At 36.7% G+C, this 23,023-nt stretch overlaps 1 protein-coding gene across 2 annotated transcripts in view; it reads right to left on the bottom strand.

Annotated features, from left to right (window-relative positions):
• The window catches only part of LOC118275619 (cell adhesion molecule Dscam2), a 120,732-nt gene that overhangs the window by 43,399 nt on the left and 54,310 nt on the right, over positions 1 to 23,023 (bottom strand). For both annotated transcript variants that reach the window (XM_035593645.2, XM_035593644.2), the window contains exons 7-8: positions 21,360 to 21,441; positions 14,758 to 14,849 (exon numbers count right to left, since the gene is read on the bottom strand). In XM_035593645.2, coding sequence (XP_035449538.2) covers positions 14,758 to 14,849; positions 21,360 to 21,441 — 174 coding nt within the window. The remainder of the gene's footprint in view (positions 1 to 14,757; positions 14,850 to 21,359; positions 21,442 to 23,023) is intronic.

Raw genomic sequence — 23,023 nt, 5'->3', positions numbered from 1 at the left:
AAAAGGATCACTAATATCCCTTTTTCTTACCCATTTAACCAAAGAAAACCTTTATATTCTCACATAATTAAACGAATTTATAAACCCAGAACAACAATAAAGGACAATTGTCATTACACACGGCAATAAAGGTAATATTTGTGCAAAATTGTGCAAATAATGGCATAATTGTGCAAACAGAGACATAGGTTTGTTGCTCCCTAGAGGGCGCCTCGTGTTACATCCGACCACGATTCCCCTACTGCTGTATCGTCACGGTTGTTGCGTTAAACAGAGTGAGCAGACTAGTAGATTTAGTGTTTTAATTACATTATTAATCTTTTGGTCTGGACGGTTGCTTGGCTTGCTATGAACGTAACAATTGTGCTTTTAAGTATTTTATTTAATTCCACATGTTCATGATCTTAGATGAGAATATCAATACGTAAAAAAACAAGTGTTATAAATCCTATTGTAACTTTCGTGAGACATACTAAATTAATTATTATGTTATCGGCTTACTCACGTAATGTTTTGACGAGGAACTCGACTAGTTTCAAGCCATGCTAGAGGCTCAATCGCCGCGTCGTGTGTCGCGTAATGCTGCTCATGAATATGAGCCTCTAGCATGGCTTGAAACTAGTCGAGTTCCTCGTCAAAACATTACGTGAGTAAGCCGATAACATAATAATTAAGTTATAAATCCTTTTGAGAGCTACTAAAGTTTAAATTCTTAGCTATTTTTCTAAAATAAAATTATTCGTAGACAAATCTCGTTTGAAAAGCAACTAAGCCAAAAAAGGTAGATATACTGCGAATGCAACGCTGTCTGTTTCTTTATACCCCAAAAACGTGAGTACTGAGTGCGAGTTGTTTTTAAGTTTAGTTTTCATTGGTTAGTTAATTTGAAGCTGCTAATCAGAGCGCCGGTTGCCAAAAAATGCATCGATTTTGTTAAGGTAAAACTCGCACTAAGCACTTTAATCATTAATACCACATACCACTAACACCAACGCAGACCATAAGGTCTATAACGGAACCTGTAATGGAATATACCTTCCTAAACCTTCGACTTCACGGTTGGAACGATAGCTGGGTAACCGACTGCCACGCAACGTGTAGCGGGTTCGACTTCCGCACGATACAACTCTTTGGTCTGGGTGTCATGTGAGCTTGTATGTTTGTAACCGCACCCCCGATACAGAAGAAATCACAACAGTGAGGCCTAGGCTTATAAAAAAAAATGTGTGTAAACCTCTATCTATGTTTACCTTCTAATACACATAAAGCCAAATATTCAAAGAAAATATTTTTATATAATTCTTGGAAGTAAGTAGAAAATGTAAGTAGGCTACACGTTTTTATATAATATGTTCTATAGTTGGCGATTCATCTCTGTAATGGAATTTCTAGGAGCTTTGTCGGTGACAATGTTTATTTTCGATAAACAAAATGGAAATAGAATTCTTCACGAGTTCGTATTGCGAGTGGCGCGATGTAGTGGAGTTAAGGCTCAGTTTTAAAGACTGAAAATGATAGATACTTAAATGACGACATGCCTTTTAATCTCCACAGAAGTAAGCCGGCGAAGTAGGTGCCTATCTACTTCTAATACTGCTTGCTACGGCTTGTGTCACATTTAATTTATCGGACCATGTTCAAAAGTTGTGTTTAAATCCTTTATGTAACAATGCCGGATTGTGCTATTATTAAGATTTTTTAATTTAGTTTAGTTCTCTATTTACCATGGCGCTCAGAGTCATTTAATAGTTACTTAACTCAGTCCTTAGCAATTGTTTTCGGAACAAAATCGTTACTAAGGAATAATTTAAGTAATGTCTCTGAGTGTGATAGTTAGTGCCTAAACATATTTTTTAATAAACTAGACTTGTACAGTTGTTTAGCTTGCATAAAACCTCAAATACAAAAGGACAACATCTCAAAACAGTAATGTTTTTCTACGCAACACAAAAAAGAAGAAATTTATGAGAAACATACGAACAAAAACATATGAGATAGTAAAGCTAACAGTTGCTGAGCGGAATGGGCACACACTACAGTTCTCACTGAAAAATTCACTCAGCCTCCCGTTTTACTATCCGTATTCGTTCAGAATTTATAACACCCGTAAAATCGTAAAAGCGGGCAAAAAATTTACAACCTTGAGGATACTGAGTCGCTGAGATAAACAGTGAATATACCTAACCTATTTCTCTAGGTATAAAACCAGGTTTAGGTGTTTTTAGATAAAGAATTAAATAACACACGGTTGGCGCAGAGATTGGGCGACCTGCTACTGCGCAAAATTTCGCGAGTTAAATTTTAGGTAAACGAGCTGATGAATCACCTGATGGTACGCAAACATAGCTACCAATGGACACCCAAAACAGTAAAGGAGTTACAAGTGCGTTACCGGCCTTTTGGGGGTTAGAGATTTGAGGATTGGAATTCCTTGGGTATAGGAGTTATAAATGCGTTACCGGCCTTTTGGGGGTTAGGTATTTGAGGATTGGATTGGATGTCATATTAATGAGAATTCGTATGTTTATAAACGTGCCCTTTTTGACGGGGGAAAATCATCCAGTGACTTCTCCCACCTTGAGCGAGGCAAGAGGGAGTGTCAGACTCTTACTGACTAAAAACCACCCTATTCCTACACCTGCTTTTCGAGCCGGAGCCCTGTTAAACCCGCTAGGTAGTCCGCAGTTCTGGTTAAACGTACTCTAGATTTAGTTAAGAGTAAAATTATTTTTAAGTTACGATTAGTTTTGGAGACACTATCTGGTTCTATTCCTTTCAACTACAAAAGTGTGTGTTGACGTAAACGTCGGTACCTCACTAGTTTCCTTACAAAATGCAAAAACAAAAGATGCATTAATGCGAGGACCTGTGGTGAACGTAACTAATGCAATATTGGCTCTTTGATTTCGAATTACTAAGTAAATAGGTAGCAATTTCATTATTCCTGGGCTGTGTAGTAAAAGGCACACTTCCTGTGCTGGACTAATAGGATAAAGGCAATCTTTGTGCTCATGTCGAGCCCGTCTCCTGGTATATTTATAGACGTATTATAAATAGATAGACTTGTGATATTGCTTCTTTTGTCGCTTTATATTAAACTACACCTAATACCTGCGATCTTTATTTTAAAAATCAATAAGTTGTTTATAAAAGAAATAGTTATTGCAAAAAATGTTGTGTAGATTTCCTTATCAGCAAAAATTTAAAGGTACGCAACCCGAATACTCCCTTAAAGAATATTCGCTAAATACGCTCAGCTCTAACACGATTCCTTGACAATAAATGCAAACGTGACGAAATTCAGCCAAAGTATTCGATCAAAGCTAAAACACAAATAGGTTATTCACAAAGCGAAGGGGTTTTGGCGAAAAAACCAACTGGCCTCATAGTTCCCCACACCACCGGCCAGTGACACCCCCCCTCCCCCACAAAGATGGATGCCAACGCGGCAAATATCCGGCGAACTATTCCAATTTGAAAAGTTTCCTTTTGGTAAAGCAACCGCACTTGGTTGGCGCGAAATGAACACGAAAAAATTGGGCCCACTAGAGGCCTTGGTGCTTCAACAATGTGCAAATTGCGGGCCCAGCTAATCACTCCCCTTGTGAAGGGACTGTGATAGACTCTTTGTTTGTCAAAGTTTTGTTTATTGCGTGTTCGATTGCAATACAACTTTGCCAATGAAATGTGTATCGCGTTGTTAAAGGAATAAAACGAATGTGTTCATGTATATCAAATTGTTGCGGTTGCAATAAAATCGCGATACTATAATATGATTTTATCGATTGTGTAGAATATTTTTCTGTGTTTTGCCAACTAGAAACATTTGGATGTTCCCGTTGAAGTTCCTCGAGTCTTTACATATAAATTCGCCGACGTATACGGATGCAGACAAGCGTAAAATATTTATGACGGCGCAATACGTTTGAATCGATCGAGATATACGAGCGACAACTTCTGCCAAACCGTTCAAGACTTGTATTACATTTTTTTTTGCTTTAAATAAAGATTGATGAAGGATGCTGGTTTGTATTTATCACAGTACGTCGATACATGCCAAGTGACATATTCTTTTATTATTTCCTTCGTCATAAGGAATAGGGAATACTATATTGCAAGGAGAAGACGATAAAAATGTGTATACAATATACAAAAGATACAATACAACTTATTAAACATTTTTATATTCTACTGCCGTATTCGGAAACACTAAACTATTCCTTAGTAACGATTTTATACTGAAAACAATTGCTAAAGACTGGGTTAAGTAATTATTAAATGACTCTGAGCACGGCGGTAAGACCTTTATATTAATTGCATAAAGCATTTATTTCACTTTGTATGACATACAGCGGTAATGGGTACAAATATCTTAACTCTATTTTCAGCTTAATTCATTCTAAATCCGTTAATCCATAACCTACCTGTATGTGTAGGGGATTTAAAATAATCATAAACTACAGAATCCATTTTTGCATACACAAAACGGCATTTAAATATAACAGCAAATGCACCCAACTTGCTATAAAAGTCATAATGTCGGATGCAGCGTGAAACGAATGTTGTACCATTTACCTAGCACATACGGCAGACAGACTGCATATAAAAAATTCCGCCCGAACCCTGTTTGTAGGTCACAGAATGAGAGCGCCTACATTCGTACACAAATCACACGAATTCGGGAACATTGGGACCCGATATTTGTATTTGTATTGATCTGCCATATGCCACGAATCTACTGTACTATCTACGTAAATAGCTGGACTAGATGTGACCACTGATATACATCATCTTTTATACAAATACGTTTTTGTAAAATGAACAAATTTTATATAACAGGTTACAAAACCATATTTATCATTGTCCTATCTAGTTATTCTATATCTTTGCAATCAATCTACGCTTTGCATTCGGTTCAGCTGCGTTCTACATATGTAACATAGGATTACATAAAAACGTTTTGAATTTTTATTGGACCAATTACGTGATTGTAACAATGCCTTTTATGATATTGTTCTGTATTGTTATATTCGTGTTGTGTTATAACAATAGACAATCGTTACTGGTTTTTATTTTATTTGATGAAGAATAGAATATACGAAGTACGGCTTTATTTTTCAAATAGAACGTGTTTTTTTAATTCTTTCATAAAATATTCATCAAATTGTTGTGATTCAGAGTTAAAATTATTTTTAATTAAAATCACTTTTCTTTTTTATACATGTATGTACTAACAATACAACTAAATTTTTGTTTTATTCCTGTTGTAGATGTATTTTCAGCATGCGGTGTGCAGCTCCTACCGCCCGCAATTAAATGCACACCCAACAGAGGTGCAACGATACAAAATACTTGACATATGTTTCGCTCCTCTACGGCGGAGCCGTCCAGCTTTTTAATAGACATACATAATTCGATACAGCGCGTCAAGTCATTTGGTATACAGATAAAAAAATAAAAATTGATTCAGTACGGAGACAATACTCTTGACACGCAATATATTTTGGCCCCAAAAAGAACTACAACCATACCATACAAATTATAAACATATTCTAATAAGCATGATCCACAACCACATCAAAACTCATTAATATGATATCAACAAATTAAACAAAAGGGTCTCTAATGGTTGATCGTAAAGTCTAAATTAGCATGACCCCATTTAAACCTAATACAATCAACATGTAGTTTAATCACAAAATTATGATAACAGTGCTAGTTTGACGAGTTGAATGAGGCTCTACACTGAAAGCATTCAACTCCGAGCAGATTGCTATTTCGATACATGAACCGAAATTCTGAATTCCAATCGGCTGATGCACTTTATATAAATAAATACCATACCATCTACATGGTAACTCGATGTATCAAACTTTCAACTTTATTCCAAGGTGCAAAGGTTGTAATTCCATTGTATAAAGTTGACAATTTAGGGTAGCTAGATTTGCTAGTGTCCGTCTAGAGTATATATGTTTGTGAAATGCCTATTTCTGGAACTAGACGGAGGTTTTAATTAGAAATGCCGTTTCGTTTGAAAAGTTCGTCTGGTATAAGGCAGGCAGGTCGCTTCGCTCTCATATAGGTATTCATTTCAAGTGAAACTATTTTAGAATTCGGTTGAAGATAAATTTATCTGTTTGTGCGTCGTAGTTGTAGTAGTTTCAGTGTCCCGTCTGTGTAATAGTTGTTAGTGTTGAACGCTTTTTAACATTAAGAACTATTTTTTTATTTCAAAAACAAAAAAGGTCTTTGTGCCTTAAATAAGAACTAACCTAAAGTTAAAGGTCTAATGCTTTTTTTTATGGTAGGAAATGATCCGATGGCCTCTCCCGCCTTGGCTGAGGCAAGGAGGGAGTGTCAGACTCTTGCTAACTAAAAACCGCCCCGTGCCTTCTCCTGCTTTGAGCCGGAGCCCCGGTAACCTTTTACGTTGTCCGCAGCTCCGGAAAAGATCTTATACTACGTTTCTTTTTTGAAGCTACCACTAGCAAAAGGAAAACGCACACACTCAAACTAATCTCTCCGTATACAACTAAACATAACCACCCCGACGCACAACAAACAGCTTATATAATAAAAAAATAAACTAATAAGAATTTTTCGCATCAATTTCTTCTGAGCCTCGGTTACTCCTTATTTTTCTCAGTGAGTGACTGTGAAATTTATGGGCGAGCCCAACGCAATAAAATACCTTGAGAGAAAATGAAGGAGCAAATCGCAATATATTTGTTTCTCGGCGGCTAGAGGGAAACCGTTTTAGCCATCTGCGGGGGAAATATATTATATGGGAATGTTCTACGGCTTATGAAGTCCATTCGTTACTTTTTATCAAGATACCTACTCGTGGTTTTGTGTGAGTTATGTTTTTCTATGTTTGATTCTTACCGTTTTGGAAGACTACTTCTAAACATGTGTTGTTATAAGCACAACAGTGTAACAGAACACTAGTATAATGTTATTGAACATCAACAGCCCAACAATATAAGTAACCACTGTTAACCAAAGGCCTACCACGGCGAAGGTCAAACCTTCATTTTTGCATTAATCACCACCCTTGCTTAATTTGAACCAATTTCAAACAAGTTTCCTCACGATGTTTTCCTTCATCATTAATGACAAGCGGATGGTTTAAACCTCCGTGTCGCACGTCATATGTTATTGTAAATCCTTGAATATGCTTGAACTAGCCATTGCACCCAACATCAACCAATTACTTCCAGTTGGTTGCAGTAAGACAAACGAGACGTGACGTCATTAAGAATATAATACAGTATTACAAAACAAGCCTTTGTGTAGGCATTACAGGAAACAAAAATCCCCATAGAGACATATAATAACGTGCTTATAATTCCTTACGTCAACGCTAACGACCTACTGGGATTAGATTCCTTCGTCGAATATTAAAAGAATTCTCATTAGCTAACGTTACCGAGAAAATACCAGGAGGATAGATATCATTAGCTACTAACAATCGCATATAAATAAGTTACCTTGTTATTCGATGATCTCGTTAAGCAATGGATATTATATTCTATGCTTATTATAATAAGGCCTATTATCTATTCCGGTAACAAGTAACTTATTGTATTAATATGTATTTATATAAAATAGTACTAATGTTTATTTGTCTTTCTTTTACATAAAATACGAATAGAACAAGAAATTTTTGTCACAGATAATCGAGCTAAACTTGTTAGCGATTTTTTTAAGAAAATTTTTATTGAATTTGTTACGATGAATTCATTTTTGAAAAATATGCACTCACTCTTTCCCATAATACTTTATTGTACAACTTTCTTCACGTAGGATAGGTGGCGCTCCTGTCGTTTAAAAGACACATTTTTTTGAGAATTGGGGCAATCACTAGGATTTTTACAAACATATCACATACACATGACACCCAGACCCGAAAGAACAACGATCACACAAAAAGTTGTTCCATGGGAGGATTCGAACTAACGACACAGCTGCCAGTTGCCCAGCCTCCGCAGCAACAGTGCAGTCACAACCATTTCATATCTACATATATATAATTCTTCTGTAAGTGTGTATGTCACTGAACTTCTCTTAAACGACTGGACCGATTTCGATGAAATTTTTTGTGTGTCTTCAAGGGGATCTGAGAATGGTTTAGATTCACAATTTTGTCCGCTGGACAAGGTTTTTTTAATTAATTTTTAATTTATTAGTAGTTGTTGATTTTGGAATGTTTTACATTGGATCCGACAGACGGCGCTACCATCGCAGTGCCAAATATTAATGACGTTAGATATTGTCATAACATTTGAATAATAATTTTCACCAAAAAGGTCCAGAATGTTTTAGGTTATTAAAAAAAAGATCCCCATAGTTAAAATTTTCAAATTAAAGACGTGTAGACAGGACAACGTCTGTCGGGTTCGCTAATATCTACATAAAATGACTTCGGCGAGTGAAATCACGTGCAACAGATAGTATATTTATTGTGTAAATCCTTGTGACTCGTCGTACCTTGAATGTTTTATCAGGGCCGGCAGACCTGTCCTTGTTTGAAGCATGATAAATTATTAGCCAGTGTTGAGCCTACAATTGTATTCGTTTGTCTGTCCATTGCTTTGCATAATCAATGATTCTGAATCTGTTTGTAATTTTATACTTTTTCTTGAGAGAAAAAGTGCACAAGAACTCTATTTTATAGCAACGTCACGCCTTTTATCCCCGAAGCGGTAGGCAGAGGTGCACATTACAGCACGTAATGTCACTATCAATGTAGACCCACTTTTCACCATTTGTTTTATAAGTCCCTTCTAATAGGGGATGAGCCTATTGCCATATACTGGGCACAATTCCAGACTCCGTGCGACGACTACGATGTTCGAAAAACCGAAAAAAGTAATGCTTTGCCCGACCCGGGAATCGAACCGGAGATCCCTTGTTCGGCAGTCGCACTTGCGACCACTCAACCAACGAGGCAGTCATATGCCAGAAACATTAACAAAATTAAAGAACAACTATTAAACAATGATTCCTGTGTAAACTACGTGTGAAATTGACTCGAATCCTAACATTGACTAACTACTAAAACATTTCATTATTCAGCCCCAAATATTTATCATACACTGCAGTACCCAATCATCCGCCCACTAGTATAAAATTAATCTAATTATATTAATTCAACTTGCAGCAACTCAATGCAATCAAAATTAAACTGTCAAGTTTGGTATTACAGTGCAGAATAGCATGCACATTTAGTACGAGTAATATGGACTTGCGATAATTGAATTATTGGCAAATTCAATAATAATTTTATCGAATTTATTATTGAATTTGTCCACGCATTATAGGAATAATATTTTTGTAACACCATACTATGTGTGTCTGTTTGTATGATTCGCCATTGTGCAAATTGTAAAACAATTACATAATGAGTTTGTGGGCGGCCATATTTGCTCAGAATGACATTTATTATTTTAAATTTATTTGTAATTGTTTTATTGTTTCAATAATGTCGACCACAATAAACAGAACTGGTGATGTTAATGAAAGACCAATTATTTTCACACACTACACAACTGTTTTAATGCAATTCAATTTAAAAACATTTACGTTGAATGGGGTAGTCTAACTCTATAGATATGGTATGAAAATTAAAAACCTAATTTGTCTAACGCATCCATTAATATTAATTTGACTGCACAGTTGTTGCGATGGCTAGGCAATCGGCTGCCGCGCAACGTGTAGCGGCTTCGATTCCTGCACGTACTAACTCTTTGTATGATCCACAAATTGTTGTTTCGGGTATTTTTTAAGGGGGGGAAATCATCCAATGACTTCGCCCGCCTTAGACGAGGCGAGGCCTTGTTAGGCTCTTATTGACTAGAAACCACCCCGTTCCTACTCCTGCTTTTCCAGCCGGTGCCCTTGTTAAAACCGCTATATAGTCCGCAGCTCCGGTTGTTTCGGGTCTGTGTGTTCATATGTATGTGAACTTGTATCTTTGTTTTTTTTTTTTTTTTTTTTTTTTTTACATTTAATGGGTCGACGTTTGACCGCTATCTCACCTGATGGTAAGTGATGATGCGGCCTACGGTGGAGCACGTCTGCCCATAAGCAACCTATTCACTCGGGCCTTGAAGACACCCAGGTTATACCCATCAGGGAACACAGACTCCGGCAAGGAGTTCCACTCCCTAGCAGTTCGCACAAGGAAGCTTGAAGCGAAACGCTTCGTGCGAGTGGGTGGGATATCTACCATGAAGCGGTGACGCCTCGCCGATTGTCTTGTGGTTCGATGATGAAAAGGACTAGGGGGAATCAAGTTGTGCAATTCCCCCGCACACTCTCCGAAATGTATCCGGTAAAAAACGGAAAGGCTTGCGACCTTGCGCCTGTGTTCAAGGCTTTGAAGCCGGGCCTCCACAAGCGCATCATCGTTGATGAGCTTCTTGGCACGCCTTTCAATGTGTTCGAAAACGCACCCACAATACAGGAGAAAATCCTAATGCGGGCCAAAATGTTTTTCTTTTTTAAATATTAATACTGTTTTTATTAATCCTAACAACACCCAAATAACCTTTTAAATTATGAGACATCTCTTATTAGAAAATATGAAGTCGCAAGTCATGATAAACTGTGTCAGTTTAGTAACAAATGCACTAAGTTACCTGTCCAGTTATCATCTGAGGTAACCCACGCCATCGCGGCAGACATTTTTATTTATAGCCCGACTTATTATAAGGCTGCGGCCATATTTCCTCGCCGTCGGATTGCGGTTCACCTCATAACAGTTTTTAGTGACCGTCCCGCATTTTAATGTTGATGTTTTATTTTTCAACACGCTTTAAGATGAATTTATAACAAAATTTATGAAACAATAAAGCTGGGTTTAGTATGAAATTGGATTGTTTTTAATGTACGTTTTTACGTATTATGTTTTGGGAAGGTGTTTTAATGGTTTTAGTGGGGTCATTTTAGTGATTTGGGTGTGTGTGTATGGTGTGTAAAAGTAGTGTTTTTTTTATCATGAAACGTTCTTGACTTTGAATTAAGAATATGTGTTATATTAATGTGCTGTGAATGCCTTTAAAAACATAGAAAAAGACAAAACTCGAACAATAGCTTTGAAGAATTGAATCTTTGAATCAAACGAAGAATTTTTCCCTGTGTAATTAATTAATGTTCGCTCAGTCAAGTCGCAACAGAAAAATATATTAGGCAAAGGTGGCAAAATCAATATCAACAATCTTTTTAGGTTGTGAAACATTACTGTACCTCTTATTAATTATATCTGTAAGAGTAATTGAAATAAATGCTTTGACTTGAATAATATAGTGTATTCTGCGTAATGTTAATACAGAAATAAATAAGACAACCTGGAAAGGTTAAATGAGTTTTTTGGAAAAATAAACTAGAAAGGTTTTCGCTTTAATTACATTTTTCCAGAAAGTGTGAGCCTGTGAAGTTGTAAGAAATAATAATGAAATCAAATTAATTTAAACAAAACACAACTGAAATCCTTTAACACAACCAAAATTTCGAGAAAACTTAAAAACAACCGGTGTAAATGCGTAAACAACCAACCTTTTCGAAAGAATACATTTATATTTGTAGTTAGAAGTATAGACAAGGACATAGGCTAAATTCACACATGCTTAGCCGGGAATAAAAATCAAGTGATAAACACACATGGAAATAAAAACTGCCTCGTTGGTCGAGTGGTCGTAAGTGCGACTGCCGAACAAGGGGTTCGATTCCCGGGTCGGGCAAAGTATTACTGGGCTTTTTTCGGTTTTTTGAAAATTTCTCGGTAGTAGCACGGAGTCTGGAATTGTGTCCAGGATATGGCAATAGGCTCACCCCCTATTACATGGTACTTATAACACAAATGGTGAAATGTGGGTGTACATTGTATAGCGGCATTACATGCCGTAATGTGCACCTCTGCCTACCCCTTCGGGGATAAAAGGCGTGAAGTTGTGTGTGTGTGTGTGGAAATTAAAACCAGTTATTCTAGTGACCTAAATATATCACGACGTATGAATATCAAGCCGTTAGGAAAAAGGAATAAAGAATAAAATGTAAGAAATAACGTCTCTTTTAAAGTTTGATTTTATACCGTAGTTTTCTTTATATCTCTCGTTAATGCGTGGCGCTCAAATTGAATTTTATTACATGAGAATTTATGTTTGTTTTATAGCAAGCCATAAAAGTCGGTCGGAATGGTTTTTATTAAAATAATCTGGATCCTCTTATTGTTTGGACACTATCCATGATAATGAAAAAGTTTCTGTGTGTCTGTCTGTCTATGTGTAACTTTTGCATGTTTTGTTCAACCGAATTTTATAAAATGAGACATGGTGATAGTTTTAGTCTCTAGTATAACCGTAGGATAGACTAATATAGGATAGGATGGTCTCTTAAATTTTCTTGATTATGACACGTCTTAAACAGTAAAAGCTTTACACAGATAGGAGTGGAAGGAAGGTATAGAGGCCTTTGCCCTGCAGTGGGACGATATTGGCTGACACCAAATCAAATCAATGACACGTCTTAACTAAAAGTTTTATTTCCTATAAACATGTTACTAAAACTTTTTTATAACGAAAAGAAGTTTTATTCCAGCAGCTTCTAAGAAAAAACAAACACAATATTTTTATCTACCCAAAGAAATTACCTCCCACAATCCATCGCTATTATGACCCGAAATGATTATATATGAAACATCTATATTGTCTGCTAGGAGGGCCAAATTACGGCTACTTACATAAGTGGAGTATAAATTACTTACCTCGGACATAAAAGTGAAAATGATTCGGAAAATATGAAAGGTCGGAAAAGTAAATAGGTTTCTTCTGTGAGTCCACCTTTATCTCAGTCTACCTTGAATTGAGTTTTATATATTACCTACATATACTCGTATATACAAAGTGTAACGGAAACGAAATCTTATTTACTATAAAATAAGTACTATAATGTTGTAGCACAAAATAAAGGGCCCAAATAATTGATCAGTTTCATTCATGATTCTCACATTTTAAACAAAACAAACTACGTCAATAGTGACAAGCCATCATGCCACCACAGATGGAGCCCAATAGAGCTGATGCCTGATCCGGAGTAACTGACAACCAAGCGGGTTCACCGGGGCTCCGGCTCGAAAAGCAGGAGAAGGAACGGGATAGTTTTTAGTCAGTCTCAAAACGGCAGAAGTCATTGGATGACTATCCTTCCTCAAAAAAATGTACTTATATTAATTGAACTGATATATCGATGTTTCAAAATATCGTTTTAAGTCTCAACTATACAACTGACAGGCTTTGAAATTTGTTATCACCCATAAAAGTCTTTAGTAAGTAGGTATATAGCTATACAGGCATATACTTGAATGCAGGTATATAACCTTACCATTCCACCTTGTACATCACCTTCATTTCGTATTCGTACATAAAATATATGTGAATTTACCCACGACACTTTACGTATGTAGGACTGAATATATTTGCGCGAAGAAAACTTTATTTGTTTTGTATTTTCGGCTTGATCGCCGTAAATGTAAGCCCATGGGTCATGCTATAATCGTACGTTGTTTCTTTTGAAGGCTCTGCGCATTTGTCCTTTTTTATTGCGTGTTATTTATACTATTGGCATCTTTGGTCTTGTGAGCGAATTTTCGGATAGTTTTGGTGTAATTTATCCGAACTGGTCAGCTCTATACATTTATTTTTTCTGACTGATAATATTTAGTAGTAAATTGTAGTACCCCACATTTGACTTTGACTGTGATTGACACGATAACCGCCGTACTCAGAGTCATTTAACAGTTACTTAACCCAATCCTTAGCAATTGTTTTGGATACAAAATCGTTACTAACTAATAGTTTAAGTAATCATTAAATGACTCTAAGTACGGCGGTAAAATGAGGAACACTATGATAATGAATACAATAAAATTATATATCCTCGCTCAAAAAACAAACTTAAACCCAAGAAATAAAGTGTAGTGTTGAAAGACAATTTAACTCATTAACTAAGCATAACTATACTGTATGTAATAATATGTCATAGAGGTTTGTATCAAAGGAGAAGGACTTTCAGTTGGCGACCATGTTTGCTTGGAACTAACAGCTGCTTTTGACGTAAGTTCTAAACGGTTACTAGACTCAGCAAATAGACGAAGTAGTGCTTAATGTGTTTGTTATTGTGTGAGGTGTTACCAAATTATGGATATGCTTTGTCCAAGTAGATTTACGTTAAAGTGCGACAAAAGTATGGATACACTTTTATAGAGTTGCATAGTCATAGTTGTGTACGGAGATTTTTTTGTAAAGATGACTGCAATTATAAAACAACCTAAGTCATTTTAGTACCGAATTCTTACACATAATGCGACTTTATTCCAAATTTTAAAGTAGTTAATCGTGTATATAGCGATTACATTGGCGATATATTAAAGAAAGACCAAATTAAAAGTAACCTTAACCGACGAGCATGCATGAAAAGACTGTTGACTGTTGATGAAGCGAAAGAGGTATGTAAGATTCGTAGCAATTGGCGTTCCATTGTCTCTGTCAATGAGAGACAGGCGTGAGGTTATGTATGTATGTAAGTAGTTAATGGTTATATTAATATTTGAAAAAAGAAAACACCTATCAAATGAACCTACTAGTCCACTCACTCTGTTAATAATTGAGATTACAACATATTCTATGGAACACACTTTAAAGATTCGTTTTAATAAGATTACAATTATTAGGATAAACAAAATATTAGAGTACTTACGCCTATTTTGAAGGACATCTGACCCGTACAACACGTCACACTCCATCTTTTCTAGACTTGCTTTAGTAATATACACCTTACTGCCATCTTGCCTGCAGACAAAACACATCCTAAATAAGTTTTAATTAGAGTTGTAACAAACATACAGCGCCATCTAGTGTAATGCGATAAGCAACAGTCATAACAGACAGCTACATTAGACAAGTGACGCCATCTACACACCGCAGGTTGAACTATCTGCGTCAGCGCCGGTCCGCATCACCACTACAGACAACTACGTGTAGGTATTGTGCACACATGTAATCAGTCTGCCTTTATAAGCAGAACAATCTTTGAGTAAATCATCATTCGACTAGCTAGAGGATCAGAGTTCAGTAGCCACGCAGCCAATTCTGAGCCTAAGTAAGACTAGTACCTGTTCGATAGCCTAGCGGTCTTCAGGAACTAGCCAGCTAGGGGAGGTTGAATGGCGATAGCCACGCAGTCCCTTTCATCCCTCCACTTAGGGTTGCTTTAACATTATTACATGAATATTGTAAAAGTGTAACTTTATATAAGACAAGTTGTCAATAAACTATCGTCTAGTACAACGGGGCTTTAATTTCAAACCAGCAACCCTACAGAGTTCATTATTAAATGTGTAATTAAGTCTTCCCGCAAATTCTTTAGACAACCCACGTAGAACAGCATTAATTACTTCATTAAATAGGTCTTTGATGTAGCATACTGAGCCAATTATTACCTTATTACTACTGAGAAAGAATATGTTTTCGAATGGATATATTATGATGTAGATTTGTAATTATAATTTACTAGGTATGTTAAGTTCTGTTTATGTCACATTTGAGACCCTTTTCCTTTAGAACGTTCCTCACAGAATTTATACATTTATCTTTGATTTATTTACCTCTCACCTAACCCGTGGTATGTTAGATACAATGTGTTTTCTATTGTATCTACTAGACTAAATTCTATTGTATATACTACACCAGAGATCAACCACGTTAAAACTAAGCTTGTTACATGATTAGGTATACCATTTTTTTGAGGGGAATATCATCTAATGCCTTCTCCCGGGCGGGTCGAGAGGGAGTGTCAGACTCTTAATGACTAAGGACCACCCCGTTTCTACTCCTGTTCTTCGAGATGGAACCCTGGTAACCCGATAGGCAGTCCGCAGCTCCGGAGTCTTGTGTTATAATCTAAAATCTATAATGATATAATTTTGACTTACACTTAACAAACCTTCCAAATTATTCAATAATCGTACAAAAGCTGAGAATATTTCAGAATCTCTCCAATAAATAATTTATCCCGCCATTGATAATAAATTCCTTTTCACAAATAAAGGCAAAAACATCGCTAATAAATGAAAACGATAAATGTAATGACACACATACATACATACACACACACAGACGCACATTAAAACATCCAAGGCTGAGCCTTTGAACAAACACAATCGAAAGCATATGCCTACAATTATATAAACGCCCCACTGGCGACACACAGGCGGCATCCTTACAAAGAAAACCATTCAATTTATTAATTGTCGAGAATTAAAAGGCTGTAATTTAGACCGTTTTGTTTGATGTACAACCACGTTGCCCCACCGGGTGGGACAGAGAGCCTACCAATTACACCCACAGTGGGCTGAATAACGAACTGAAATTATTTTCTTCGAGCTCGCCTTTTACTGAAACCTCTACTAATTGCTTGCCTACATATGTATGTATGTAGTGAAAAATGGCCCTACATTCTTAATTAATTTGTGTACATGGGTCTGGAGAAAGGTGTACAAATGTGTTGTAATTAATTTTATTATGTTCGTATTGATTTGGGTACTCTACAACTGTCCTCCTAACTTATTCAGTCTGACAGTCCAACATTATGTATTAGCCTCTATTCCTCAGCATTTGTCTGTACATCACCAGACTTTGACATTGCGTCCAGTTCATAATCTGGGGGCACGGCAGTGCCCCCGCCAAGTCGAGCAAAAAAAAAGCGGCACGGCCGTACCATCCTTTTCTCGAAGCAATTCGGGCCTTTTTCGACCCCCTATAATTCGGTTGTGGATAAAGCAAGAAACCTGAATCTTCAGTAACTAATCCGGCATTGTATAAACACAGAATATTTAAAATTTCAGTCAATTTGAACCAGTAGTTTAAGAATGACAACTTGTTAAAGTTTCTAAATTTTGTCACTCACTGACTCACCGATCATCAAAAGTCTAAGGCACTTCTAGCAGACTTAGAAGCTTCATATTTGGAATACATATAGAGTTTAGTGTCTTAATCATGGGAAAACTTAAATATTTTGTAATTTCGGTCCAGTTTTCCAAATACACCAACTGCATCAATAACTTTGTAATCCCATATAAATATATGGGATTACAAAGTTATTTATGCAGTTGGTGGTTGGTGGTGGTTATAAATTTAATAGGTGTAGATAGGTACCTACCATATGAGGCAAGGGAGGGGGTGAAAGGCTCTACAAAAAGAAGTGAGATCCCATCAAAAACATCCTGTAAAAAACCCAAGTCTCGCAGCTCAGTCTTTCTACCGTCAAAAGTTGTGAGATCCATGTAATACCAAGTCGGTTAATCTATTTAGTGTCTACTTGAAGGACCTTCTGTCTTAAGTTATTACATAAGTTATTATCATGCCAATATTACAAATATTTAACGTTTTAAACAAATAGATCGACTTGGACATCGCATGAAAACAAAATGAATATTACAATATTATATTAGATTCTTTAGTCTCTCGCGCCTCACGCGATTGAAACTCTCGTTCCTGTTGGTCGCTGGCCCGTCGTGCTGTGTAGTGTGATACATACTAATAATCAAATCAAGCGATGTCCAAGTCGATCTATTTGTTTAAAACGTTAAATATTTTTAATATTGGCATGATAATAACTTATGTAATAACTTAAGACAGAAGGTCCTTCAAGTAGACACTAAATAGATTAACCGACTTGGTATTACATGGATCTCACAACTTTTGACGGTAGAAAGACTGAGCTGCGAGACTTGGGTTTTTTACAGGATGTTTTTGATGGGATTTCTTTTAGACCAAAAGTATCGAAAATCAGTATTTCATTTTAACTACTATAAACTACGAGATAACAAAAGCGTTATATAGGTACATTTTATTTTACCCCGAAATTGATATGAAAATGGGTGTCTTGCGTTGGAATTTTTAATTATACTTTCGAAGAGAAATATTCGTGTATATTCCCTTGAATTAATGAAATATTTTTGTTTCATTTCGTGTAACGCGTTCGTAAACGAATTATATTATGAAATATCTACAATAGTTACGGCTTAACATTTTGTTTACTGTGAAATACTTATCAATAGTAATACAAGAGTGGTTGAGTGATCTCCGGCCACCGTAAGCACGGACCTACGGATGGCGAGCACGGGTACCTCGCCGCCCGACCAGGACCAGACCCGAGCGTACGGCGCGTCGCGTTACGCGCGCGGGCAAAGAGCCATCAGACTCGGCGGCACAGATGCGGCCCAGTAGGGCTGATGCCCGATCTGGAGCTGCAGACAAAATAAAAGCATGGGCTCCAGTTTAAAGCAGGACGGGACCAGAATCGGGGTGATTTCCGCCACTAAGAGTCTGAAACTCCCTCTTGCCTCACCTGGGCGGGAAAAGTAATTAAACTATTCTCCCTTTTATTTCTTTCTTTTTAAAAAAAAAGTGGTCGAGTGGTCAGAAGTGCAACTGCTTCTCGGGTCGAGCTAAATGTTATTAGGCTTTGTTTGATATTTCAAAATTTTCATACCATATGCTTTTACATGAGACACATAACAAAAAAGTGAGTATACATAGGCGTTATATAAAATATTTTATACCAATACGAAAAATATATGACAGATTAATATCATCGTTTATGTACAACGGAATTTAATTTCGTGAAGGCAGATCGAATTCCCGTCAAACGTAGGTACATATTGGAACGTCATTCCATTCTCTAAAAATTCAACGGATCGAAATTACATTTTGATTTACGGCACATTGTACCTGTGTTGCTGCGTTGCATTTAACTGGGAAATTGATGGAAAAACGATTGGAAAAAATGCTGTGTGAATTTTTGTTACGTTGGTACGCGCAATTTTTTAACGTCAATCGCCGTGATGAGTGTTATATCTTTTTTATATATTTTTCCTCTTTTGCATTTTTGTGTACGCACTACCCATTCCCAGATCATAAATCGTAATTAATAATTCCATCCAAAGGTTTTTTGGAAGAAATCGCCGCGTGTGATAAGACCGCCCGTTGTACTCAAATTACTATTACAATGGAAAATGTGTTTTATGTATGTGTGCAATAAAGTATAAAATAAATAAATACTCTGAAAGGGTGTGGTCACAGCTACTACAATGTAACCACTTTTCACCAGTAGCGTTAAATAAATACGTCCCATGTAATAAGGGGTGATGACCATACAATGTAAGTCATTTTCCACACAATACAAGTCATTTGGCCAGTTTTGGCACAATTCCAGACTCCGTTCATTTACTGAGAAATATAAATAAACCCTATTAATAAAATACTATGCTCGACCTGGGAATTGAACTCGCTTGTAGTCACTCGACTAACTAGGCAATCTTCTATATGGAAACATGATATAATAATAAATCTCCCGATCGAACTACACTAACCTATTACGTAGGAGATATTATAGTGCACAAATATGTGCGCCAACACAAGTGCACTCTCTGGACCTGATAGGACGGTAGATCGACACGACAGGAAAGAGGTCAGAGGCTTTACGTGCTTTCTGAGGACTCCAAGCTAATAAAATTCATTTTACTCTATAGAAAATGCCATTATCACTTTTTGGCCGGCGTAGGAATCGAACCCACGACAGCAGCCGGTCAGACAACCACTGCGCCAACCGTACAGTCAACGTGATCTAACATCATTTTAATCTGAGTGCTCAAAACGAGCACAATCTGTAAACAAAATCGAAATGACTTCCTACTATAATAGGCTTGTTGTGTGCAATATGTAAACAAAGCTCAAGTTTCCGAAGTACATTTGAATATGACAAAGTTGGGAAGAGGCGGCCGTTCTCCCAGACAAAGTTTTATTGTGAGTATATACGGAAGAATGAAGAGCTATAGGAAATCCGTGTTTAACACCAACTTAGTCGAGTTAAAGTGTCGCCTTGTGTTCTACTGTTTGTAGTCTTGTTATCCTTTTCTTACTTTTATTTACTTTTAGAGTAGATATCTAAATGTAATTGTAGTTTTAAAAAGTAAGTTAAGTATGTTCTACGTGCACGTATTCGTTTTTCCTTCATGCCTTCGGCCTCATTTAGTTATTTCAAAGATAGACGTATAAAAGTGTTATCTTCTAATCAACTTGCAAAAGAATATCTAGGTCTCCAGCCTCTTTACTCTTTGATCCGGAACTGCGGACTACCTAGCAGGCTTACCGGAGATCCGGTTCGTAGGGCAGAAGTAGGAACGGGATGGTTTTTAATCAGTAAGAGTCTGACACTCCCTCTCGCCTCGCCCTGGCGAGAGAAGTCGTTGGATGATTTTCTCCCCTTAAAAAAGCCACCTAACTCTAAGCACAAAGACAATACTATAAAATCTCTTCATAACGTGACATTTTTATAAAAATCATGTTATATAAGTACGTAATGGATTTGTGATTCAATTATTAAATAAACTTACTCAAATGTATTGAGACGTAAATCATTTACCACAAAATACATAGTACCACACGTCATAAATTGGATGTACTTCTTTTATTTGCTAAATAAAAAATAAAGGCATAAATATTGCCCTCGACTGCACTAAATTACAAGTACTACCAATAAAATATAATTAAATAAATATTTACTTCGAACGCACTTATAAGATAAAACATACAACCATCCGTTCCCGAAGAAAATATGAAAATAAGAGCGTTCTTTACATAATGTTGTTTTATTCAACCCTTCTGTAAAACCTTTCGAATCATAGGTAATGGAAAGAAAACATTACATTGGGTATAAAGTTTCAGTAAAGGTTGCTGCCATAATATTTGTGGGAAGTACGGCCGTAAACGGGAGCGTGTCGATACATTTTAAATTAACCCTACAAGTGTCACAAAGACCCCAATGGCAAAGTGCAAATTTTATATTAAAATTATTTCATATAATCAAGCGAGACACTCACAGCATATTAATGCATCCATTCCACGTTTCCCGGTAGATATACAAGTGTACAGATATAGATAAAGTTGTCTACAGGGTTGAGACGCGAAAATTAGAGTAAGAAGTGGGTCAAAGTCGAGCGGGGTCGACGGCCCGCAGCGGCGTCGAGTCTAATAATTACGTAACGATGTCGCGACGACTCCGTGCTACTATATTTTGTGGTCTACATCATACAGAATTAGGTTCAAACTTTCTCGCCACGTGGCTCTGACATCTTGATAAATTTCACATTATTACCGTCTGCAAGTTTCTCTCGTAAAATGTAAAGTTGCGGCGGAAGGATAAACTTCATCTTTTCACAAAACAAATGTCAGACAGTTCACTGTTTTATGTGGGAACATTCGAATTCTTATATTTACGAGTACTCGGGATTAACTTACAATCGTTCTGGGTCAACGGATGTGCACTTGAGTAAAGTTTCGCACTCAAGTCCTTTCTTCGTCTCCAGTAATTTGATGTAACCTGTAAAAAGAAAAATGTTTAATGAAAACGGTAAGCTACGGTTCAAATTTCATTGTGCCATCAAGTAAATTACATTTAAAACATCAAACATGCTGACACGCGGCGGGTATTTCATCAAGTTAATTCAATTCGGTTAGGGCGCATTACGGCTGCCAGATTACTTTTCTGTGTACACAGGATAGTATTGCACATCCTCTGAATAATTGACGTGCTTGATGTAGATACGAGCCCGCGCCCGCCGTACCTATTCATGGCTATTAAATCAATGGCCAGTTCCGTAGGTACGCCACCAGATTCCATTTATATTTTCGGGCGTGCGCAATAAAATCAATACAGTGAACTTTCCAAGAGTACAGTGACCTAGTCATGCGCTCGATCTGAATAAGGCCACACGTTGCATAAAGTATTTGTGACGTAAAATAATACGGGCGCGTCATGTGAACATAGACACAATTAGTGAATGTGAGCGTGTCGCCGAGAACGCTTAGCTGTTCTCATTTGAATATCGTATGTATACACGGTAAATACCCGTACGGGAGTGTAATTACTCCAAACAAGTCCCTGTCTTACAGGGTCTCGTCGTGAGTACTTGGCACATCTCTGTATCTAAAGGGTGTCGTCCTAAGCTAACAAACGAAGGAGTCTAGTTATACTGACCAACACGATTCGGTTTGACCAACCTTATTATTCGGAAAGTTTATGAGTTTTACCTCGCAAACTCAGCTAATTAAACCTTTGAGTAGGTATTGTCGAAGTTATCAGTTCGGGTTTGCTTACCTGAACAGTTTACCAACGAAAATTGTGGGTTATTTTAGGATGAGTGTTTAATGAAACTGTTGTGATATTTCTATTAATTTATTAACTATATTTCAACTTTAGTTTATGAATAACCTTGATAACGATCAAATGTCTGATTAGTTAATTTCTCATGTAACAAGGTTTTCTCTTCTCTTATCGAGTGTCTATAAACAATATAAAATGTACAACACAAGAAACACGTCTTTAAAATAGGTACAACAGACTGTTGTATGGATCGTTAAAGAATTCAGAACAGACAACACAGCTAAAGCCTACCACTTGAAAAGCGATAAAAATCCATTTTGAATGCGCATATTTTCCTGCAAGCCGACGTCCCGCGCGGGGCGGAGACAAAGGCCTGTGAAATTACAGTCTTGCTTTTAAATGCGAGAATGAATCGCAATGTCTCATCCCCTCAATGCTCTACAAGCTTGTGGAAAACTGCGTCGACTATTCTTGTTTACACAGACATCAGTAACTGCATCTATTAAAATCCCGCTAAATAGAGAATTACCTTTGTGACGATTTAATTTTAAGAGTCCGGACTAAGGACTAAGGAGGGAGTAAGGACTTTATTGTTTGACATGGTAATGTTATAAATGTGGAAGTGATATCATTTGGACGGTTTTATTTCTTCAACTGATTTTTATATTAATGACTTTAAACTTTGAAGAGCAAAATGTAAACGTTTTTACACAACAAATTACTTAATTGATAAAATCAAAATTAACTTCAGCAAAGTCGTTGCAAAAGCTACTAGCGTAAAAGTAACTTTGCTAAACGT

The sequence above is a fragment of the Spodoptera frugiperda genome, chromosome 8, assembly GCF_023101765.2.
Source record: "Spodoptera frugiperda isolate SF20-4 chromosome 8, AGI-APGP_CSIRO_Sfru_2.0, whole genome shotgun sequence".
NCBI lineage: Eukaryota > Metazoa > Arthropoda > Insecta > Lepidoptera > Noctuidae > Spodoptera > Spodoptera frugiperda.
This window is presented reverse-complemented; position numbering and strand designations above follow the sequence as displayed.